This window comes from Dermacentor silvarum, chromosome 2 (assembly GCF_013339745.2).
Source record: "Dermacentor silvarum isolate Dsil-2018 chromosome 2, BIME_Dsil_1.4, whole genome shotgun sequence".
In the NCBI taxonomy this organism is placed as follows: domain Eukaryota; kingdom Metazoa; phylum Arthropoda; class Arachnida; order Ixodida; family Ixodidae; genus Dermacentor; species Dermacentor silvarum.
Window position 1 is genome coordinate 247,335,858 of NC_051155.1, and position 18,870 is coordinate 247,354,727.

The 18,870-nt window shown below is 45.9% G+C and overlaps 1 protein-coding gene across 1 annotated transcript in view; it reads left to right on the top strand.

The window, feature by feature from the left end:
- Window positions 1–18,870, top strand: part of LOC119443063 (sodium-coupled monocarboxylate transporter 1-like) — a 46,866-nt gene that overhangs the window by 5,839 nt on the left and 22,157 nt on the right. The window contains exons 6-10 of the mRNA XM_049663053.1: window positions 7,131–7,219; window positions 7,863–7,978; window positions 8,861–8,928; window positions 11,455–11,541; window positions 13,923–14,104. Coding sequence (XP_049519010.1) covers window positions 7,131–7,219; window positions 7,863–7,978; window positions 8,861–8,928; window positions 11,455–11,541; window positions 13,923–14,104 — 542 coding nt within the window. The remainder of the gene's footprint in view (window positions 1–7,130; window positions 7,220–7,862; window positions 7,979–8,860; window positions 8,929–11,454; window positions 11,542–13,922; window positions 14,105–18,870) is intronic.

Consider the following 18,870-nt stretch of genomic DNA (forward strand, 5'->3'; position numbering starts at 1 on the left):
GCGCGAACTTTTCATCTTATTACTCATGATGATGATAATTTCTTTTCGCGCGTCTCGGACTTACGGCCGTCACTGCGCGCTGCATAGCGCAGCTTGCAACACCGACACCGCGTTCCAATGCCGACACCGCGTTGCAGGAGACCCGCTCCGTGAATGCGTCCCTCTGTCTCTCGCTCTCATAGCGCGCAAAACCTCTTCACCTCGCAGAGCACGAGCGTACGAACGCGCCAGCTGTGGACGAAGACGACGGCGCTCGAACGCAATCATATGGTTCGCATAAATGCATGTTTTGCAAGTATGGCTGTATAGCCTAGTGGTTATGACGCTCGCTTTGGGACCGGGGGTACGCGGGCTCGAATGCCGCCTCGGTAAGAAAGTTTATTTTAGGGGCGAAGCTCCTTATAGCGGCACCCGTTCGTCCCTCGTAGTAGTAGTAGTGTGTAACCAGTTGGGGTTGTGTGTCCGTATACATAAGTTGCACGTGACGTCAGTTCCTGCCTTCCGGTTTTGCGTCCGCCATTACCGAGCACATACGTCGTGGTGCCTAGAGTTGCCGGAGCAGTGTTTACGTCCGTGCGGCGGATCGTTCTGCTTTGTGCGTATGCTTTAATCGATTGCCTTGCGCGCATGGCGAAGGAGAATTGTGCAGGACTTTGTCCTGCATACTTTGATGAACTTGCGGGACCAACGCGGGCCAGGTACAAAGAAAAAATCGCCCTATGTGACGGCGTGGATCCATATCGGCTACCAGTTGGTGCGCAAGCCGCTGTTAATGCAAGCCTGCTACCACCGGTTACCCATGTTGACATTATAAATTATCTCGTGTTATCAACAAAATACATTATAAATTATCTCGTGTTATGTTTCATTAGATCAGATGAAGGCTTACAGGTCGCTCGACTCGCACAACTACTTTACGAGCGGATGGGTCCGGAACCTCATTGCCAAAATGTTGCCGTCTAAGCGAGTTGTCTTGCTTAGCCAGGTGAGTTGAATGCACTCCTCATTTCATAGCTGTGATAAAAAAAAACAGCAATAACCACATAAAGGATCGACATACATCAGCCTAAGTGAAATTGAAGCTTCAACTCGCGTCGGCCACGCGGCGGTGTCGCCGAACGGGGATAACGTACACCGAATTTCACAATCTGGATCAGAAATGAGCCAATGCAGAGTGAAAGCAAAAAACAAAAAAAAAACACTCGTTTTCCTGCTTTCCGTTAAAGGAAAGCAGCTTTAGTGTGTTTACTGTCGAACTGTATTTTTTACTGCCCCTGAGTCCCTGTTCTTTTCCTTAAATTACTTGGGATTACCTGCAACGGGAGCACAACAGCTGCTTTCAAAACTTGTGCATGATCATTACCAGCTTTGTGTCAGCCAACAACACTGCAAACAGCAATTGTGGTGCTCAGTCACCACATATTTTTTTTTCTTTGCTTTGCAGCCGAACACAAGAATGAACAACTGTTGTGGGGAATAGAAAAAACAAAAAACGATTTCGTGTGATTGCTGACAGAAAATGAAGGAGGCTGTGACCGATATTTTGTTTTGACTGTTTCTCTGCAGGTAAACTATTCTTGAGGTCCTTCCTGTTGAGGCGCGCAAGCCAAGTACGTACCTCTCCGCTTCTCGGACAGCGCCGTTGTGCGGTCGCACTGATTTGTTATTACCTTAGGCAAACAGTACATCCCCGAGTCTGGTCCCTTTTCATGCGATTTGCACTTACTTCTCGTACTGCAGCCAAATATTGCACAAATCGCCATTGCGACGTACGGCGTCGACGGGAAATGAGAAATCCGCACAGCTTGGCGCTGTGTCGTCTGCCGCAATGTGCTCGGTAATGGCGGCGCCTTGCGAGATCGTATCCCAGAGTTCCGCGGTGTGACGTAGTTGCAAGTTATGTATATGTATGTATACCCATATATACATATATATGTATATGTATAGTATAACCGGAAGCCGACTTCCGCTTCCGGTTCCGCTTCCGGTTCCGAAGCCAGCTTCCGGCTTCCGGAGAACGCTTCCGGGAGAAAAAAATTTCGGAAGTTGTGTCCGTAGCGCGGAATCGAACCACGGACCCCTCGCTTCCCAACGCGCGGCGCTAGCCCACTACGCCACGAAGCGGACATGGACACACGCACCACGATGACAATAAATACCCAACATTAACGAAAGACCGCGCGTTTCTAACGCGTTTGTGCTAGCGCGTTACGGCCCGTGTAAGAAGCTGGTGTAAGACGCTGTGGCCTCTCTGCCTTTACTCTCTCAGCAGTCATGTGATGGCGTCGGCAAACGCGGTGCACGTTCCGGCATGTGTAAACGGCTGCGTAAGACGCTGTGGCCTCTCCCCCTTACTAGAGAGTACTGCACGTTTCTGACGCGTTTGTGCTAGCGTCCCCTTAAGCGGGAGATCCGATGACTCCCTCCGGAGCTTCGCCCACTCATCATCATTCACCCCGTGGATATGCTGTGACTTTTTTTCTTTCTTGGTAGTTTCTTGATATGCACCTACAAATTACGGCTGGCTTAAACAGCGTCGCTGTTAAAAGCCGGTAGATCCCACGCTCTGTGGGAATCGATGTTATGCGAAGCAGTGTGCGGGGAGCCTACCAAGTTAACGAAAGACCATGAGAGCACCAAAACGTAGGCGGCTCTTTCATCACACGCATGTCAGGACATTCATGTCATGAGTCCTCAGGAGTCACTTTAAATACGCCTAAGAGAGCTTAAGGCGAAAGTCTTAGTCATGCTCATGACTATGACTTCGACCATCAACCTTTAGCCTTTTCCTTCACTTAGTACCATATCCGAACCCGTTCCGTTGTTTTTAAATGCGAAGCATTTCTTGGCGACCATTGGCTACTTTGACAATATCTATCTATCTATCTATCTATCTATCTATCTATCTATCTATCTATCTATCTATCTATCTATCTATCTATCTATCTATCTATCTATCTATCTATCTATCTATCTATCTATCTATCTATCTAGCTAGCTAGCTAGCTAGCTAGCTGCCTACGACTTTGCGCTCTCATGGTCGTTTCGTTAACTTGGTATGTACCAAAATTGGCATACTATGATAACAGTATATGACCAACATAAATGATATGCCATAACATGAATCTGATGACATGCGTGCCATGTAGGTCATGAAACAGCCGCCTACATCTTGTGGCTCTCATGGTCGTTTCGTTAACTTGGTAGGTACCAAATTTCACATTTTATGACAGTAGTATATGAATAACGTAAGACATAGTCATGACCATGACTCAGCAAAAATGACAATTACTTAGCGAAAAAAGATTAACACTTAAATGGGTTCGGACGTGGGTACTAAGTGAAGGAAACACTAGAGGATGGTGGTAGCTAGGGCACAGTCATGAGCATGACTCAGCAAAAATGACAATGCCTCGGCAAAAAAAGATTAACACTCAAAAACCACTGAAATGAGTTTTCACGTAGGTACTAAGTGAAGGAAACACTAAAGAAGGGTGGTCGAAGCCATAGTCATGACTATGACTCAGCAAAAATGACAATGACTCAGTAAGGAACGATTAACACCCAAAAACAACTGAACTGGGTTCGGACGTGGGTACTAAGGGTAGAAAACAGTAAAGGTTGATGGCAGAAGTCATAGTCATGAGCATGACTCAGCAAAAATGACAATGACTCAGAAAGAAAGTTAACACTCAAAAACCACTGAAATGGATTCGGACGTGGGTACTAAGTGCAGGAAAAGGCTAAAGGATTGATGGTCGAAGTCAGTCATGAGCACGACTAAGACTTTCACCTTAAGGTCTCCTTCTCATGATCATCATCATCGTCATCATCAGCCTATATTTTATGTCCACTGCAGGACGAAGGCCTCTTCCTGCGATCTCCAATTACCCCTATCTTGCGCTAGATGATTCCAACTTGCACCTGCAAATTTCCTAATTTCACCACCGCACCTAATTTTCTGCCGTCCTTGACTGTGCTTCCCTTCCCTTGGCGCCCATCCTGCAACTCTAATGGCCCACCGGTTATCCATCCTACGCATTACATGGCCTGCCCAGCTCCATTTTTTCCTCTTAATGTCAACTAGAATATCGGCTATCCCCGTTTGCTCTCTGATCCACACCGCTCTCTACCCGTCTCTTAACGTTAGGCCTAGCATATTTCGTTCCATCGCTCTTTACGCGGTCCTTAGCTTGTTCTCGAGATTCGTTGTTAACCTCCACGCTTCTGCCCCATATGTCAGCACTGGTAGAATGCGCTGATTGTGCACTTTCTTTTTAACGACAGTGGTAAGCTCCCAGTCAGGATTTGACAATGTCTGCCAGTAGCGCACCGAGGATCTCTACCAGAAGGGGGGGGGGGGGGGGGGGTGACAGTTTGCCAATACCATCTAAACAGCACTGATTTGGATTTCTTCACGGGAAATTGTAAAAAAAAATCACTTTTTGCGAGTGTGCAGACGATTGCGCGTCTTACATCTTAGTTGCAGTACTCAAATGCGTAAGGAAAGAAAAGGGGTTCAACAAAAGGGGGGGTTAAGTCGGCCCTCAGGGGGGGGGGGGGGTTACAACCCCCGAATCCCCCCCCCCCCCCCCCCGTCGGTGCGCCACTGATGTCTGCCGTATGCACTCCAGCCCAGTTTTATTCTGTAAATTTTCTTCTCATGATCACAGTCTCCTGTGAGTAATTGACCTAGATAAACGTACTCCTTTACAGACTCTAGAGGCTGACTGGCGATCCTGAATTCTTGTTCCCTTGCCAGGCTATTGAACATTAATTTTGTCTTCTGCATATTAATCTTCAACCCCACTCTTACACTTTCTCGGTTAAGGTCCTCAATCATTTGCTGTAATTCGTCCCCATTGTTGCTGAATAGGACAATGTCATCTGCAAACTAAAGGTTGCCGAGATATTCGCCGTTGATCCTCACTCCTAAGCTTGAATACTTCAAAGCATGCAGTGAGTACCATTGGAGATATTGTGTCTCCTTGCCTGACCCCTTTCTTGATTGGTAGCTTTCTACTTTTCTTGTGGAGAACCAAGGTTGCTGTGGAATCCTTGTAGATATTTGCCAAGATATTCACGTATGCCTCCTTTACTCCTTGATTACGCATCCTTATATAGCTCTAACCCAGAGCTGAAGCTCTGAAGGAGAGTAGGACCAAAGTAGTTAAATTTAATCCAAGTTTATGAAACGGAGCTTCAAGTAATCTTTTCCTTTGTGCGATGAACCGGCGGCAGGCAAAAAGATAATGATCAATACTTTCAATTTCCCCGCAAAAATGGCATAGCGGAGAGATTACCAGACCAGACCTGCGCAAATATAGATTTAGTGGGGGGATGCGGCAACGTAATCTTGTAGTCACTACCTCTATTTGTCGTAATGAGCACCATTGATTTCTCCACGGAAAAATGAGATGTTTGAAGTACTAGTGTGTAAACGATGTTATCACATTCCTAGTGGCACATACCTCCTTTCTGGTGCAGTGCGAAAAAGTGTTCATATGGCCACTTGTATATATCAAATGGCCCAAGTTGTCCATTCGGACTCACAAATGCAGTGGCACATGCCGAGGGAAGCAAGTACCATTGTCGGCAGGGTAGCAGCCAGCAGCGTGAAAGTCGAAGGAGGAGGAGGCGAAGAAAGAAAAAAAAAAAAACTAATACGGATTCACCACTTCTGTTTTTCTCTCAGCGGACAGCTCAAGTTCTACTCGTACATCGTTCTGCGCGAGACGAAGAGCCCCTACAAAACATTTCGCTAACATTCCGAAACATTCGCGCTGAGTTTATATAGCGTTCAGTAAATTTTATTTAGAAAGCTATTGAATGTCAATCTGAACCTTTGTAAGTCCTGCGTGACACACGATGAAGTGGAGTGTGCTCGACCATTGCTGGCAGCGTGCAAGAACAAGTAGATTGTGCTGCTATCCGTGAATGTTTTTGTTCGACATTATAGAGGGTTACCAAACTTCGAAGTATTTTTTTTTCGTGCAAACTACATTAAAGGCGCGCTGAAACGCTTTTCTAACTAATGATAAAATGACCTCGTTTTTAATGACGTCGCCTCACGAATCTTCTGCCGCAAGAATTTTTCGAATCTTTCAAATATAAGCGCAGTTAGACGGAGTTATCGCACAGATGAGTGGATTTCTCTCTCTTTTCGTCTCCACTATAGCGCGCTGAAAGCTACAGAGGGGATATGGCAAGGGGGCAAAGCCAAGCCCAAAAGCGGAGCTATGCCACTAAAGTCCCCATATATGGATATGCCAGCGCAGCAGAGCGCCTCACGCAGTGGCTCGTCCCGGCGCCCCGTGGTGGCCACAGTATCTACGCTAAGCAGCATGCCGCTTCTATCTCTGAGGCAGCGCGTAGCCGACGCAGCTACGCGCAACTGCTTTGTGTAGACCGACAGAGAAAAGGTGAAATGCTGTTTCTGTATTTTTGAGATCACAGACGTGTATATATATATATATATATATATATATATATATATATATATATATATATATATATATATTGTTTTCACTTACTTAACTCGAAATTAAGAATAATAATATTACTTGGAATGTTCTTGCGGTCCCGAAATCACCCAATAGCTGTTGGTGGACTTCGCTGCTTGCTAGCTGTTTTTGACACGAGATAGTAAATTTCCTGTTCCATGCAGTGAAATAGTATTTGGCTCAAATGTTCACTGAGGCCACTTCTATAGCTCGGCAACTTAATATGTTCAAAAAAGTGTTTCAGGGCCCCTTTAAAGCTCAATTTATCATACTGTGTGATTTCCAATGTTCCGTTTATTGCTTCCTATTGATGGCAAACTCATATCCAGCCGTCGTCTTGCCAATATCACTAGATATACCAGTAGTAGATTTACATAAGTGGTATTGCCTGACTGAAGATAGGGACAGGAAACATTGTTCATCCTTAAATATAAATGACGCGGCGAATTTTCGAACGTGGTGACCATAGCGTGATCTACGTTGCCAACGCTGCAAAAGTGTGAAGGTAATGCTACCTAGGGCTGATACTTCGAGAATAAAAGTCAACTAGCGAAATTTCACATCCTTACAAATTGAAATGGGAATGATCTTGATACACGGCTAAGGGCATACTTACTACATGCGCAGGTAAACCCATTTTTCGTCATGGACATACTGGGAAGCTACCCAGGTGTTCCTGGGCTCATCGTGTCTGGAATATTCAGCGGAGGACTGAGGTATATTGTGTTATTATTTATTAACCTGTATTGTTTTGTTTCTGAGACTATTGATGTTCAGCGTAGTTGGCGATGAAAAGAAACCTGCCTTGCCCGCAAAAACAAAACTTTGACCGTCTAACCGTCGCGGAGAGGCAATGGTGAAAATGTGCAAGAAGCGCTTCTCACATTCAAATGGTCATTATCTAATTAATTAATATTTTCTGTATACCATGCTGTTTGGATGTGATTGCTGTACTTTTTTTTTCACGCTCGCCAAGCTTTCCTATATTCGTTTCTCAGCTTTTTCGACCGCGCTGTCAGAAAGCTTAGGCTATTTTTTTACCTTTGCCTCCCGCATAAATATTACACTGCCTCGCAGCCGATGCAGTACTCGTTGAGTGACGGAGCCATCTCTCTTTTGTCGTATCCGCGATCTTGTTCGCTACCACACATCTGGCCATTGCAAACGATTTCTCACGTCACCCCATACATCGAGTTCATCCTCGCGTTGTCAGCTTCATGCGCAGCATTTAAGATACGTGCTTTATGCATGTGACAATGCATTTTCATGACTACGCCTTCGCTTAACGTGGCTTATGGCAGGAAGGATTAACAGAATTGCTGCTATTTCTTTTTGTTTTTTTGCTTTCTTTATTTGCAGCGGCGTATCTGCAAGCCTCAGCTCCCTGGCGACAACGACACTTCAGGATATTGTAAAGACTTACATCAAGCCGGACCTTGGAGATAGGGCTGCTGGAATCTTACTGAAAGTTCTAAGTAAGCTTACTAGAACAGAAATTTACAGCTGCCGTATTAGCTCCCACTTGGTGGTGATGCATGGATGATTATGAATGATGGATTGTAGCCAAAGTAAAGATAAAGACAACATTTGAAACGTCTTCTTTTACGTTGCCGAAGCTAGTCTCTCTAAATTATCCAAATAGCCTCCTTTACATCTGTTACATTCCGTCTAAGTACACCTGAACACGAAAGTTGTCGAAATTCAGAAACTGCGAAAGAGTCCTAATATTTTGCAGCTTAAGCAGGCCGCCTGCAAATGAGGGACTCATTCAGCACTTCACTGTGCACGGTGGCCGCGCAGTGCACCTCGTGACTGCCGACTGCATTCTTTGTCACACCTGGCCACCCTTTGTGTCCAGGTGTACGTTGAGCTTCAAATTCACTACGTCCTTCGAAAGTTACTAGCAGCCCTACAAAACGCCTAGCATTTGGTAACTGCTACGGTTGCGCACTTGGTTCAGAGCAATATTATGTTTCCGTTATACGGTTTCTGTATGCTTGTTTTATCACCATTGTTTGCGTATATCTGCATGTGTCACGTGTCTCGTCGATGTTGCTCGTATTCCTCGCAAAGGGAATAGAAAGATGTGTCTATGAATTAACTCCTCAGTAGAATGTAACATTTGCCAACATTAGTCGTGCCTTTAGACAGCGCGAGCTGCGCCTTTCGCTTGTGTCCGAACAGTTTTGAAGTGTGGTATATGCCAGTATGTCCGTATACTTAGGAATTAAAAAAAAACAGCGCGTGAGCATGTTGGAAGCAGCAGGAGAATATATCCTCCATTGACCACCTTATACTAGCAGCCACACATCCAGATCTCATTCGTTCCATCGCATTTTTTTTTCTCGTGCCTCCAGCTGTTGTGTTCGGAGTCATCGTCGTCGCCATGGTGTACGTGGCACAGCAGATGGGGGACGTCCTACAGGTAGGTACGCAAAGAATGGAGCGCTTTGTACGTGGCAGAGCAAATGCGTTAATTATATGTATATCGAGGGAGGCGCTAACTTTCCGTTCATGGTAAAATTAAAAAAAAAACAATTAGAGCGGTATAATGCACGCACCATTCTATTCCAATGTTGGCGCTGTTTGGCCATATTTTGGCACTTGCGCCAGTAAAATTCATGAAATCTATTGGCGCTTTTTCAGTGGTCCGAGTGGCTCTCCACTTGCGTTATCACCGCGATCGGTCGGTCGTGAACGGTGGACTATATAGAAAAGGAATAGCATCGAGCGAAAGCAGTCCTTACATTATAGCGGCCCGAGGCGACTTTCCCAGGAACATTTCAGCTCTTACTTGGTGCCACGACAAAGCATCGCTGCTAATCAGCGCAGAACGTTGACAGAACAGTGAGTTTGTAGTTCACAGTAAGCGTGTCAGCTGGCTGCTTTTTGTTCAATGTGAATATGAGGCCAAATTTGCAACGCTTCTCGCTCATAAAAAATTTGGCAGAAAACATGCCTGACGCCTGCCCACTAAGCGAATTGCTTTCTTAGTTTTGAAGAACGATGCAATGAAACAACACATGCTATATGTGCAATGTGCAGGTCTGTTTATTTACATATTACAGTGTGTCCATGGTTTCGGGTCGTTTCTTTGCTTCTCGTTCCGCATCTGTCTGGATCTTCCAAGGAGAGAGCATTCATAACTGAGAGAAAGGGTCTTCTGCAGTCTCGTTTATATACGTCTGATGACGTCAATTTCTTCTTTATGATTTATTAATAGTTCAGAGTACATTTTTTTCTAGTTATTTGCGAAACGCAGCTGCTCTTGCTACTACCGAGAGACCCCGTGATGACGATTTCCGGGCATTTAAATCAGTTGCTACTATACGTATGCTTCATAAATCCCGCGAGTCAACTAAAAACACATGCCGCGCACAACCTTTAGTCGAATGCCATAGTCGACCGGGTTGGATTATATATTCATGACATTTAAAGGTGCGGAAGGGGTGCAGGATGTGTGGAATAGATGAGGCGCACTGTATAATCCGAGATAAGAGTGTATGACGTCAGTGTGCATCTGCACGGACGGTCGAAAAAGGTTAGAAGAAACAGACACCAAAGTGCGTGAGTGAAGTGCCAAGAAAGCTTCGCTTTAAAGCCTGTTTGTTACTGGCTAGCTAGATTCGCTAATATTACATCCCCTATCACGATTTACCAGCGCCTGCTATTTACCAACCAAGCTAGCGTACAAATTGTTTCACGAATACGGCTCCTGGTGCAGAATTCCTCGCGGCCTCAGAGTTCTTAGAAGCGCTGAGCCCGTATACAGCGTGCCGTACAGTCTTCAGTGTCAGACGTCGCTTGAGCTGGGCGATCCCTAAATTAACCTTCCGCTCAATCAACGATTTAATGCGATTGACTCCAACCATAACCATTTGAAAACCGCTAGCTTTTGATCAACAAATATCGGGCCCCTCGATTCACTTTCTTCTCTAACTTTAACCATGAAAGTGATGTGAAATCAGAAGCCAAATGCGCCTTCCAAGTTTGTCTCGATATATTTTCTGCTCACAGGTAAGCCATACTCTATGTAAGAAAAATGAGTGCAATTAACGATGTTTTATCGCATACCGCTCGCTCAGACAGCGTATAACGATCACAACTGTAGGCCTGAAGCGTTAGCGTATAGCTGTGAGAAGATGGCCACTTTCTCCATACTATACGTGTATACGAACTCCACTGTATCAGTGAATTAACAGTAAAGACTACTGCCTAATGCAAAGTGTGTACCTTCGCTATTCTTTATTATTGACGTCATTAATGTTAAAGAAAAAGAAAACGCGGCTGAATACCCCGCTTAAGAAATCTGCTAACGGCCGGTGTGACTTATCGGGAACGATATTCGCTTTCATCTACTTTCCAAGGAAACTGGGCACCCCATGGCGAAAAGGTCAACCCGCGAACGAAATGGTGTGGATTAAAGGCCCGGCATCGTTTTATGACCGTCACTGGGCACGAACGAAACTCGCTTTCCGGCTTCTTTCTTGTAAAGGGTTAGCATTAGGAGTGGAAAATTGAAGAAAAAAAAAGTGTATGTGTGTGAAGTGTGGGAAGCCGCCCACGTGGCAGAGGTGGATGTAGACCGTCCTATCTACCGCAGGCGTCACGTAGTACACGAACTTTTTCGGCGAAGGTCACTAGTCAGTAAACACACACATGATATATATATATATATATATATATATATATATATATATATATATATAGAGAGAGAGAGAGAGAGAGAGAGCTCCTGAATATGGTGAACGCTATACCTACATCATGAATCCGGGACCTCGAAGATGTGCGACGTAATGCTAACGTACTTGTGTCGCATTTACCAGTAAATCTTCACAGAATGTTTTCCTTTTTCTCCTTCCTCTTATTCGTGTGTCGACCCATAGATAAACACGCTGTTTTAATCAGCTTGAATAATTGCATGATTTGTGCTTCAATTGTCATGCTGCAGTCGGCGCTGTCCATCCTTGGTATTGTCGGTGGCCCTCTGGTCGGCGTCTACAGCCTCGGAATCTTCGTCCCGTTCGCCAATTCTATTGTAAGCACCACCACTTGGTTCTATTGGTAATACTTAGCAAAGTGTAGATGCAGGAAGCGCTAGCGAGGGGTGGGCATCAATCGTGCAAGTTTGGAGAAGGCATATATCCTCGAATGATTCACTCGGGTTTAAACGTTCCAAGGCGACCAAGAGAGACGGCCTAATGGAGGACTCCGGATTAATTTTTACCACAGCTGGAGTTCGGCACCATAACGATATAGCCATGATAACTATTTATCAATACCAGCTGAATTATCCAAATTAGACACTTCACCGGCCAGTGCAGCCCACAGCCTGATTAAAGCTTAGTCGCCAAACGCAGCTGCGCATCCCAGAACCCCTTGACGCAGCCCGTGTAAATCGCGAGTGCAGCCTTCATATGAAAGTTGACTAACTTGTACTTGTGAGTGCGGTGACACTAACAGCTTTTTTCCCCGCATGGACTACATACGGCATATCAAACGGGGTGTTTTTTTTATTTATTTAGACGTATGTTCGAAGTTCGATATTCTAATTGACATTAAGAAAAAAAAATCAGCAGCCCCTCCCCTGTCGTAGAAATGGGGATAAGCGAAGCTTGTCGTGTGTTTCTTCGGTGTTCCTCGGAACGAATTGTACTGACGAGTACCACGTTGTGCTCGAACGCCTACGGGTCACACGCACTGCAGCTGGCTCCGAAGTTCCGGTTGAGAAACTCTCATTGAAACCTGGCCGTCACACCGAGGAAGTTAGCGCTAGCATTGCCGAGATGTGCACCACCGTTGCCGGGTTCCTGGAGGGCAAGACAACGCTTACGTTTCGCCTGGGATTCAGAAGCCCTCACGCTAGGATCAGCATGTCGACGACGATCCCTTTCGCGAGCGAGTTCGCGGCGCCGTTGCTTAAACGCAGCCTGCTCCTCGGCGGAATGCACCACGCGGGGCCTTCCCTACCGGGCGCTGAAACTGATCTGAGGCGAGGGAAGCCCGGCGGAGCGTACGCTAACCCCCCTTTCCTTCCCTTTCTCTCCCTGCGACACACCAAACGACCCTGATTGGTCGCGCGCGTCACGTGATCCGGCGCCGGCGCAGCTTTCACCGCACCTGCTCTTTCTTCCTTTCTTTCTTTCCTTCTTGTCCCTGGCTCATACCCGCATATCCAATGTGGGTATGCGCCACACGTGACTTTTTGCGTGATTACAATGCCACCGAAACTGGTGAACCAATACATGCTACGCTTGAAAAAATGGAGCTGGGCAGGCCGTGTAATGCGTAGAGTAGATAACCGATGGACTATTAGAGTTGGAGAATGGGTGCCAAGAGAAGTGAAGCGCAGTCGAGGACGGCAGAAAACTAGGCGGGATGATGAAATTAGGAAATTTACGCGTAGAAATTGGAATCAGCTAGCGCAAGACAGGGGTAACTGGAGATCGCAGGGAGAGGCCATCATCCTGCAGTGGACATAAAAATAGGCTGATGATGATTATGATGATGATGAATTTTTAAAGATCACCTGTGGCAGATAGCGTAATCGTAGTGCTTGAGTTGGATTAACCACTCGAAGCGACGGACATTACTCGCACGAGAAATGGAGATGGATAATCGACAAATTAAAAAGATCGCTAAATAGCTTGTTAATGAATTACTTTATGACACATATTGCAAATTAACAATTGTAACCGGTGAGCTTGCAAAGCACGACTATAGCACGAATAAGCGCCCTGAAACTTGCGGTAAAAATGCACTATTGTTCCACTTCCTTAGCAAACCGCCGTTTTATGCATTGAAGCACGAAAGTAACTGTAACGTCCATTGATTTAGTTGCACATTTAGGGAATTAATATCTAGAAACTAGTGTCACCCTGAAAGTTCGCTCGAAGTGGGTAGGCCTTGCGAACTAACCGGCTACAATTCTTGAACTGCAATATGCGTCACAATGTAATCAATGAAAGATCTAGTTTGTTAGTTTTTGTTAATTAGTTTATTATGCATTTTAATTTATAGTGCCAGTGATCTCCGTAGTCATTCAGTAATCCAGCTCAATGACTAGATTTATGCAATCTGCGGCAGGCGATTTTTTAAAGATTCTGTATGGTTAAAAAGACAAAAGAAAGCACCCGCTAGTTAAATGCGTGCGTAAGCAGCCAGCTTTGGAGCTTATTGATCATAATTAACTCCTTTTATTGTCATTTTTCCCTCGCTATTTTTTATTTCTTTTTTTAATACATCATGTTGGATTAGAGGACAAGGAGGTCTTGTGTATTGCAGAAATTTTCCTGCACTTAGGAATTTCCGAGATGAAATGCATAGAACAGAGTTTCTCAAGCCTGAGGTCAGCCAGCTATGTGCTTTACGAAATTGCGAGCTGATTTCACTGAAGCCTGGACCCTCTTGTCGGGATAGGGAGCCGTCGCGGGCTTGGTGGCTGGTGTGGCGACCCTGTCCTGGATCACCGTGGGCGCCTATCTCAGGAGGCCGCTTCACTGGCGACCACCGGTCTCGATCGACGGTTGCGTCCCGCTGTACCTTAATGCAACAGGACTTGAACAGCCAGTTCTTCCTTCTGTGAACATCGACGCGCACAAGTAAGCAGCTAGGCAGTCACCCTATATATAACTACAATTCGTAAATTAAACACAAAAAATTCTGAGGTTTTACGAGCCAAAACCACGATTTGATTATCCGGCACGCGTAGTGGGCGACTCCGCATTAATTTTGACCACCTGGGGTTCTTTAACATACGTAAACATAAATGTAAGTACACGGATGTTTTGGCATTTCGCCCCCATCGAAATGCGGCTGCCGAGGCTGGGACTTGATCCCGCGACCTCGTGCTTAGCAGCGCAACACCATAGCCACTAAGGAACCACGGCGGATGTTCTCAGATACGTCAAACCCGTGTGAAATCAGCTAAGAAAACCTTGTCTTCAAAAGTGTGCCTGTAAGGTGGCTTTTCCTCAGCATGTCTTTATCTACAGCGAAGCACCCTTTACTGGGGTAGAGTGCAATGTGGTTGATTTTAGACTATAGTGGCTCTAATTGCGCCCGTATCATATTAGATTTACCTAATCTACGTCAACAAAGTGTAGACCCTAAAGGAGGCAAGGTCGACGTACATCGTGGTTCAAGTGATTATATCATTAAATGTTGACTGTGTCTCTCTATTTTGTCTGTCTGTCTCTTCGTTTCGTATTTCACGCGTAATTACGTGGACCTTGTCTTCTTTAGCGTCGACGCTTGGTTGACCCTGTCGTTTTTTTTTCTCAAAAAGGCCAGGTGAGCCGATCCCTGTGATCGTGAATTCTATGGTGCTATGTCGCTAATTTTCGACTATACTGGCGCCAATTACGCCCGTACCGTTAGTTTTACCTAATATTTGACTAATTCTCACTTTTATTGCTATAACAATTATATGGACCCTCCAGGTGCATTTCCGCCGTGAGTGTCGCCTTGAGGTTCCCTATAAAGTCCAAGTGCAATAACATCGTGACCGCGCGCCGTATACTGTGTGAGTGAAAGCGTGCGAGGGTGAGCCGACGATGGTGGCTCGATCTCGCGCGCGCAAGAGGAGCAGGCAGAGAGGAATCGCGCTGTCTTTCATCTCGCGCAAGGTAACAAGAGGGGGTTCTACTCCGGCGGCGGCTGCGTCCGCCTTGGCCGTGTGGGCTCTATCTTGAAAGCGCGGTCAGTGATGGAGACAGAGTGCACTGAGTGCTGATAGATTCGTGTGCGCTGTGTTCTCGCCGCTTAATTCGCGTTGAAAGAGGCAACACAAAGCTCAATTCGCTCGCTGCTGCTTCCGAGTTTGCTCACTCCGTGCATTGACAGCGAGCGGGCGCGGTCATCCAGTGAGATGTGTCCATGTTTACTTGTGCGCGCTTGACACCGTGCTTGTTTTAGTTAGTAAACAAATGTTTACAATTTTATGCGGCCGATAAAACTACTGTCCTTGCTTCGTATAGCTGTTTACTAATTTTCTATCGCAACCAATGCTTCGCCTTTCGGGTGAAACTACGACATTTTTGTTTCGTTGAGACCTCCATTTTGATACCTGTTACGACTCGCTACGGCACTCTGGAAGAGGGGAAGGGCCGTTCCCCCCCCCCTCCTGAAAGTGGTTACAAGATAGTCAGATCCCAGTTACGTCCAACCCGTGTGAAGTCAGTCAAGAAAGCCTAGTCTACAAAAGTGTGCCGTAAGGTGGCTTTGCCTCAACAAGTCTGTATCTACAGCGATGCACCCTTTACCGGGGTATAGTACAATGTGGTTAATTTTAGACTTGGTGGCGGTTTTGTTACGACATTCTTGTTTCGTTGAGACCTACATTTTGATAACTATTGCGACTCGCTTCGACGCTTGGAGGCCCGTAATGACCGTTTTTTTTTTGGAAATAGTCACAAGACAACCAGACCACAAGACAACCAGTCAAACCCGCGTGAAATCTCTTCAAAGGTATGCCGTATAGGTGGCTTTGCCTCAACATGTCTGTATCTACAGCGATGCACCCTTTACCGGGGTATAAGTACAATGTGCTTAATTTTAGGCTATAGTAGCGCTTTTGTTTCCTTTTTTAACAGAAGAGCTGTTTATGCCGAGCGTAATCAGTCTGTCGTAGACAGAAAACTCCGCGGAGCGATGACGTCACCTCGCGTTGCCTAGTAACCGCGGGCGCAAATGCGCGCTCGCTTCGCTCGACACAGACACGGCTCCCCCGAGCTCCCGCCAGCTGCGCGCTACTGCGCATGCGCCGTGACGTCATCCCGGCACGTCCGCGCTCGCCGCCCGTACACTGTGCATAGCTTTCGCCCCACTTCCCCTACGACTTCGCCACCAGCTGCGCACTACTGCACATGCGCCGCGAGTCAGATGTGACGTCAAAGCCAACTGTGCGTGCGTTCCTTCGTTCCGCATGAAAGCCGGTGCGCGGTGGCGGCGCGCCAGACGTAGACATGGGGAGACCAAGGAAGGTTCGCACTGCCGAGGAAGAAGCCGCTTACCAAGAATGGCGACGCGCTGCTAAGCGAGACTGCCAGCGTCGACGCCGATTGGACCCAGCACGGTTAGCCGAAGAAGCCGCTGCAAAACGATGACTTGGAATTACTTCGTATAACTTAGCATCACTTCATATAGCCAGGACCAGCTCGGAACCGATCAGCTCCGCTGTGTCATTAGTCTTGCGCCACTAGTGCAAGCTACCCCGAATTTTTTTTCGACATTTTTGTTTTGTTGAGACCGACGTTTTCATACCTCTTGCAGTTCACTACGACACTCTGGAGGGGCGGAAGGACCGTTTTTTTTTCTTAAAATGGTCATAAAACACCCTGATCCCAGATACGTCAAACCCGCGTGAAATCAGCTGACCCGTCTTCAAAAGTGTGCCTTAAAGGTGGCTTTGCCGCAACATGTCTGTATCTACAGCGATGCACCCTTTACTGGGGTATTGTGCAATGTGGTTAATTTTAGGCTATAGTAGCGCTTTTTCTTTGTTTTGTTTTTTTCGACATTTTTCAGTCGTTGAAACCTACATTTTTATACCTCTTGCGGCTCACTACGGCGCTCAGGAGGGGCGGGAGGACCGTTTTTACAGCGAAGCTGTATATGGCTACACCGGCAAATTTTCTGCATCCGTGCGTGTACACCGTCGCGCCCCGACAAAGAAATATTTTCGTCTCCAGACGGCTTAACAGAATTATGTTTTCTCGTATGTTATAATTACAGTCCGATGCTATCATATCTGCAGGTTGTGTGTAAGTCGTACTTTGCAAATTTTGCGAAGCCCTTTAGTTTGAAAAATTGAATTAAGTTCAATAAGGCGCTTGCGGCCATGCGGAGGGTCTACTAGAATGAGGAAATATTGAACGTGTGTGACGTGACGAACGTGTGTGTACCATGTACCGGTTCTTGATGAGTAGGCGCCCTGTCCCTTGCATCGGTCGCGCAGAGTGTGCTGCAACCGTAATCGACATCGGGGCAAGACTATATATTATCATCATCAGCCTACATTTATGTCCACTGCAGGACGAAGGCCTCTCCCTGCGATCTCCAATTACCGCTCTCTTGCGCTAGCTGATCCAGCTTTCGCCTGCGAATTTAACTTCATCATCCCACCTAGTTTTATGCCGTCCTCGACTGCACTTCCCTCCTCTTGGTATCCATTCTGTAACTAATGGTCCACTGGTTATCCACCCTACGCATTACATGGCCTGCCCAGCTCCATTTTTTTTCCGTTGAATGTCAACTAGAATATCGGTTATCCCCGTTTGTTCTCTGATCCACACCGTTCTCTTCCTGTCTCTTAACGTTAGGCCTATCATTTTTCATTCCGTCACTCTTTGTGCGGTCCTTACCTTCTTCTCGAGCTTCTTTGTTAACCTCCAAGTTTCTGCCCCATACGTTAGCACCGGTAGAATGCAATGATTGTACACTTTTCTTTTCAACGACAGTGGTAAGCTCCCAGTCAGGATTTGGCAATGCCTGCCGTATGCACTCCAACCCAATTTTATTATTCTGTAAATTTCTTTCTCATGATCAGGGTCCCCTGTAAGTACTTGACCTAGATAAACGTACTCCTTTACAGACTCTAGAGGCTGGCTGGCGATCCTGAATTCTTGTTCTCTTGCCAGGCTATTTAACATTATCTTTGTCAGAATTCTCCATGTTAATATTCAACTGCATGTTAATCTTCTTACACTTTCTAGGTTAAGGTCCTCAATCATTAGCTGTAATCCGTTCCCATTGTTGCTGAATGGGACAGTGTAATCTGCAAACCGAAGGTTGTTGAGAGATTCGCCGTTGATCCTCACTCCTAAGCCTTCCCAGTCTAAGAGCTTGAATACTTCTTCTAAGCATGCAGTGAATAGCATTGGAGAGATTGTGTCTCCTTGCCTGACCCCTTTCTTGATAGGTATCTTTCTACTTTTCTTGTGGAAAACCAAGGTTGCTGTGCAATCCTTGTAGATATTTGCCAAGATATTCACGTATGCCTCCTGTACTCCTTGATTTCGCAGTGCCTCTATGACTGCTGGTATCTCTACTGAATCAAATGCTTTTTCATAATCTATGGAAGTCATATAGAGAGGTTGATTGTACTCCGCAGATTTCTCTATTACCTGATTTATGACATGGATATGATCCATCGTAGAATATCCCTTCCTGAAGCCAGCCTGTTCTCTTGGTTGGCTGAAGTCAAGTGTTTCCCTGATTCTATTCGAAATTATATCCGTGAATATTTTATACAATACTGAAAGCAATTAAGCTAATAGGTATATAATTCTTCAATTATTTAACGTCTCCCTTCTTATGGATGAGTAAAATGTTGGCGTTCTTCCAGCTTTCTGGTACACTTGAAGTC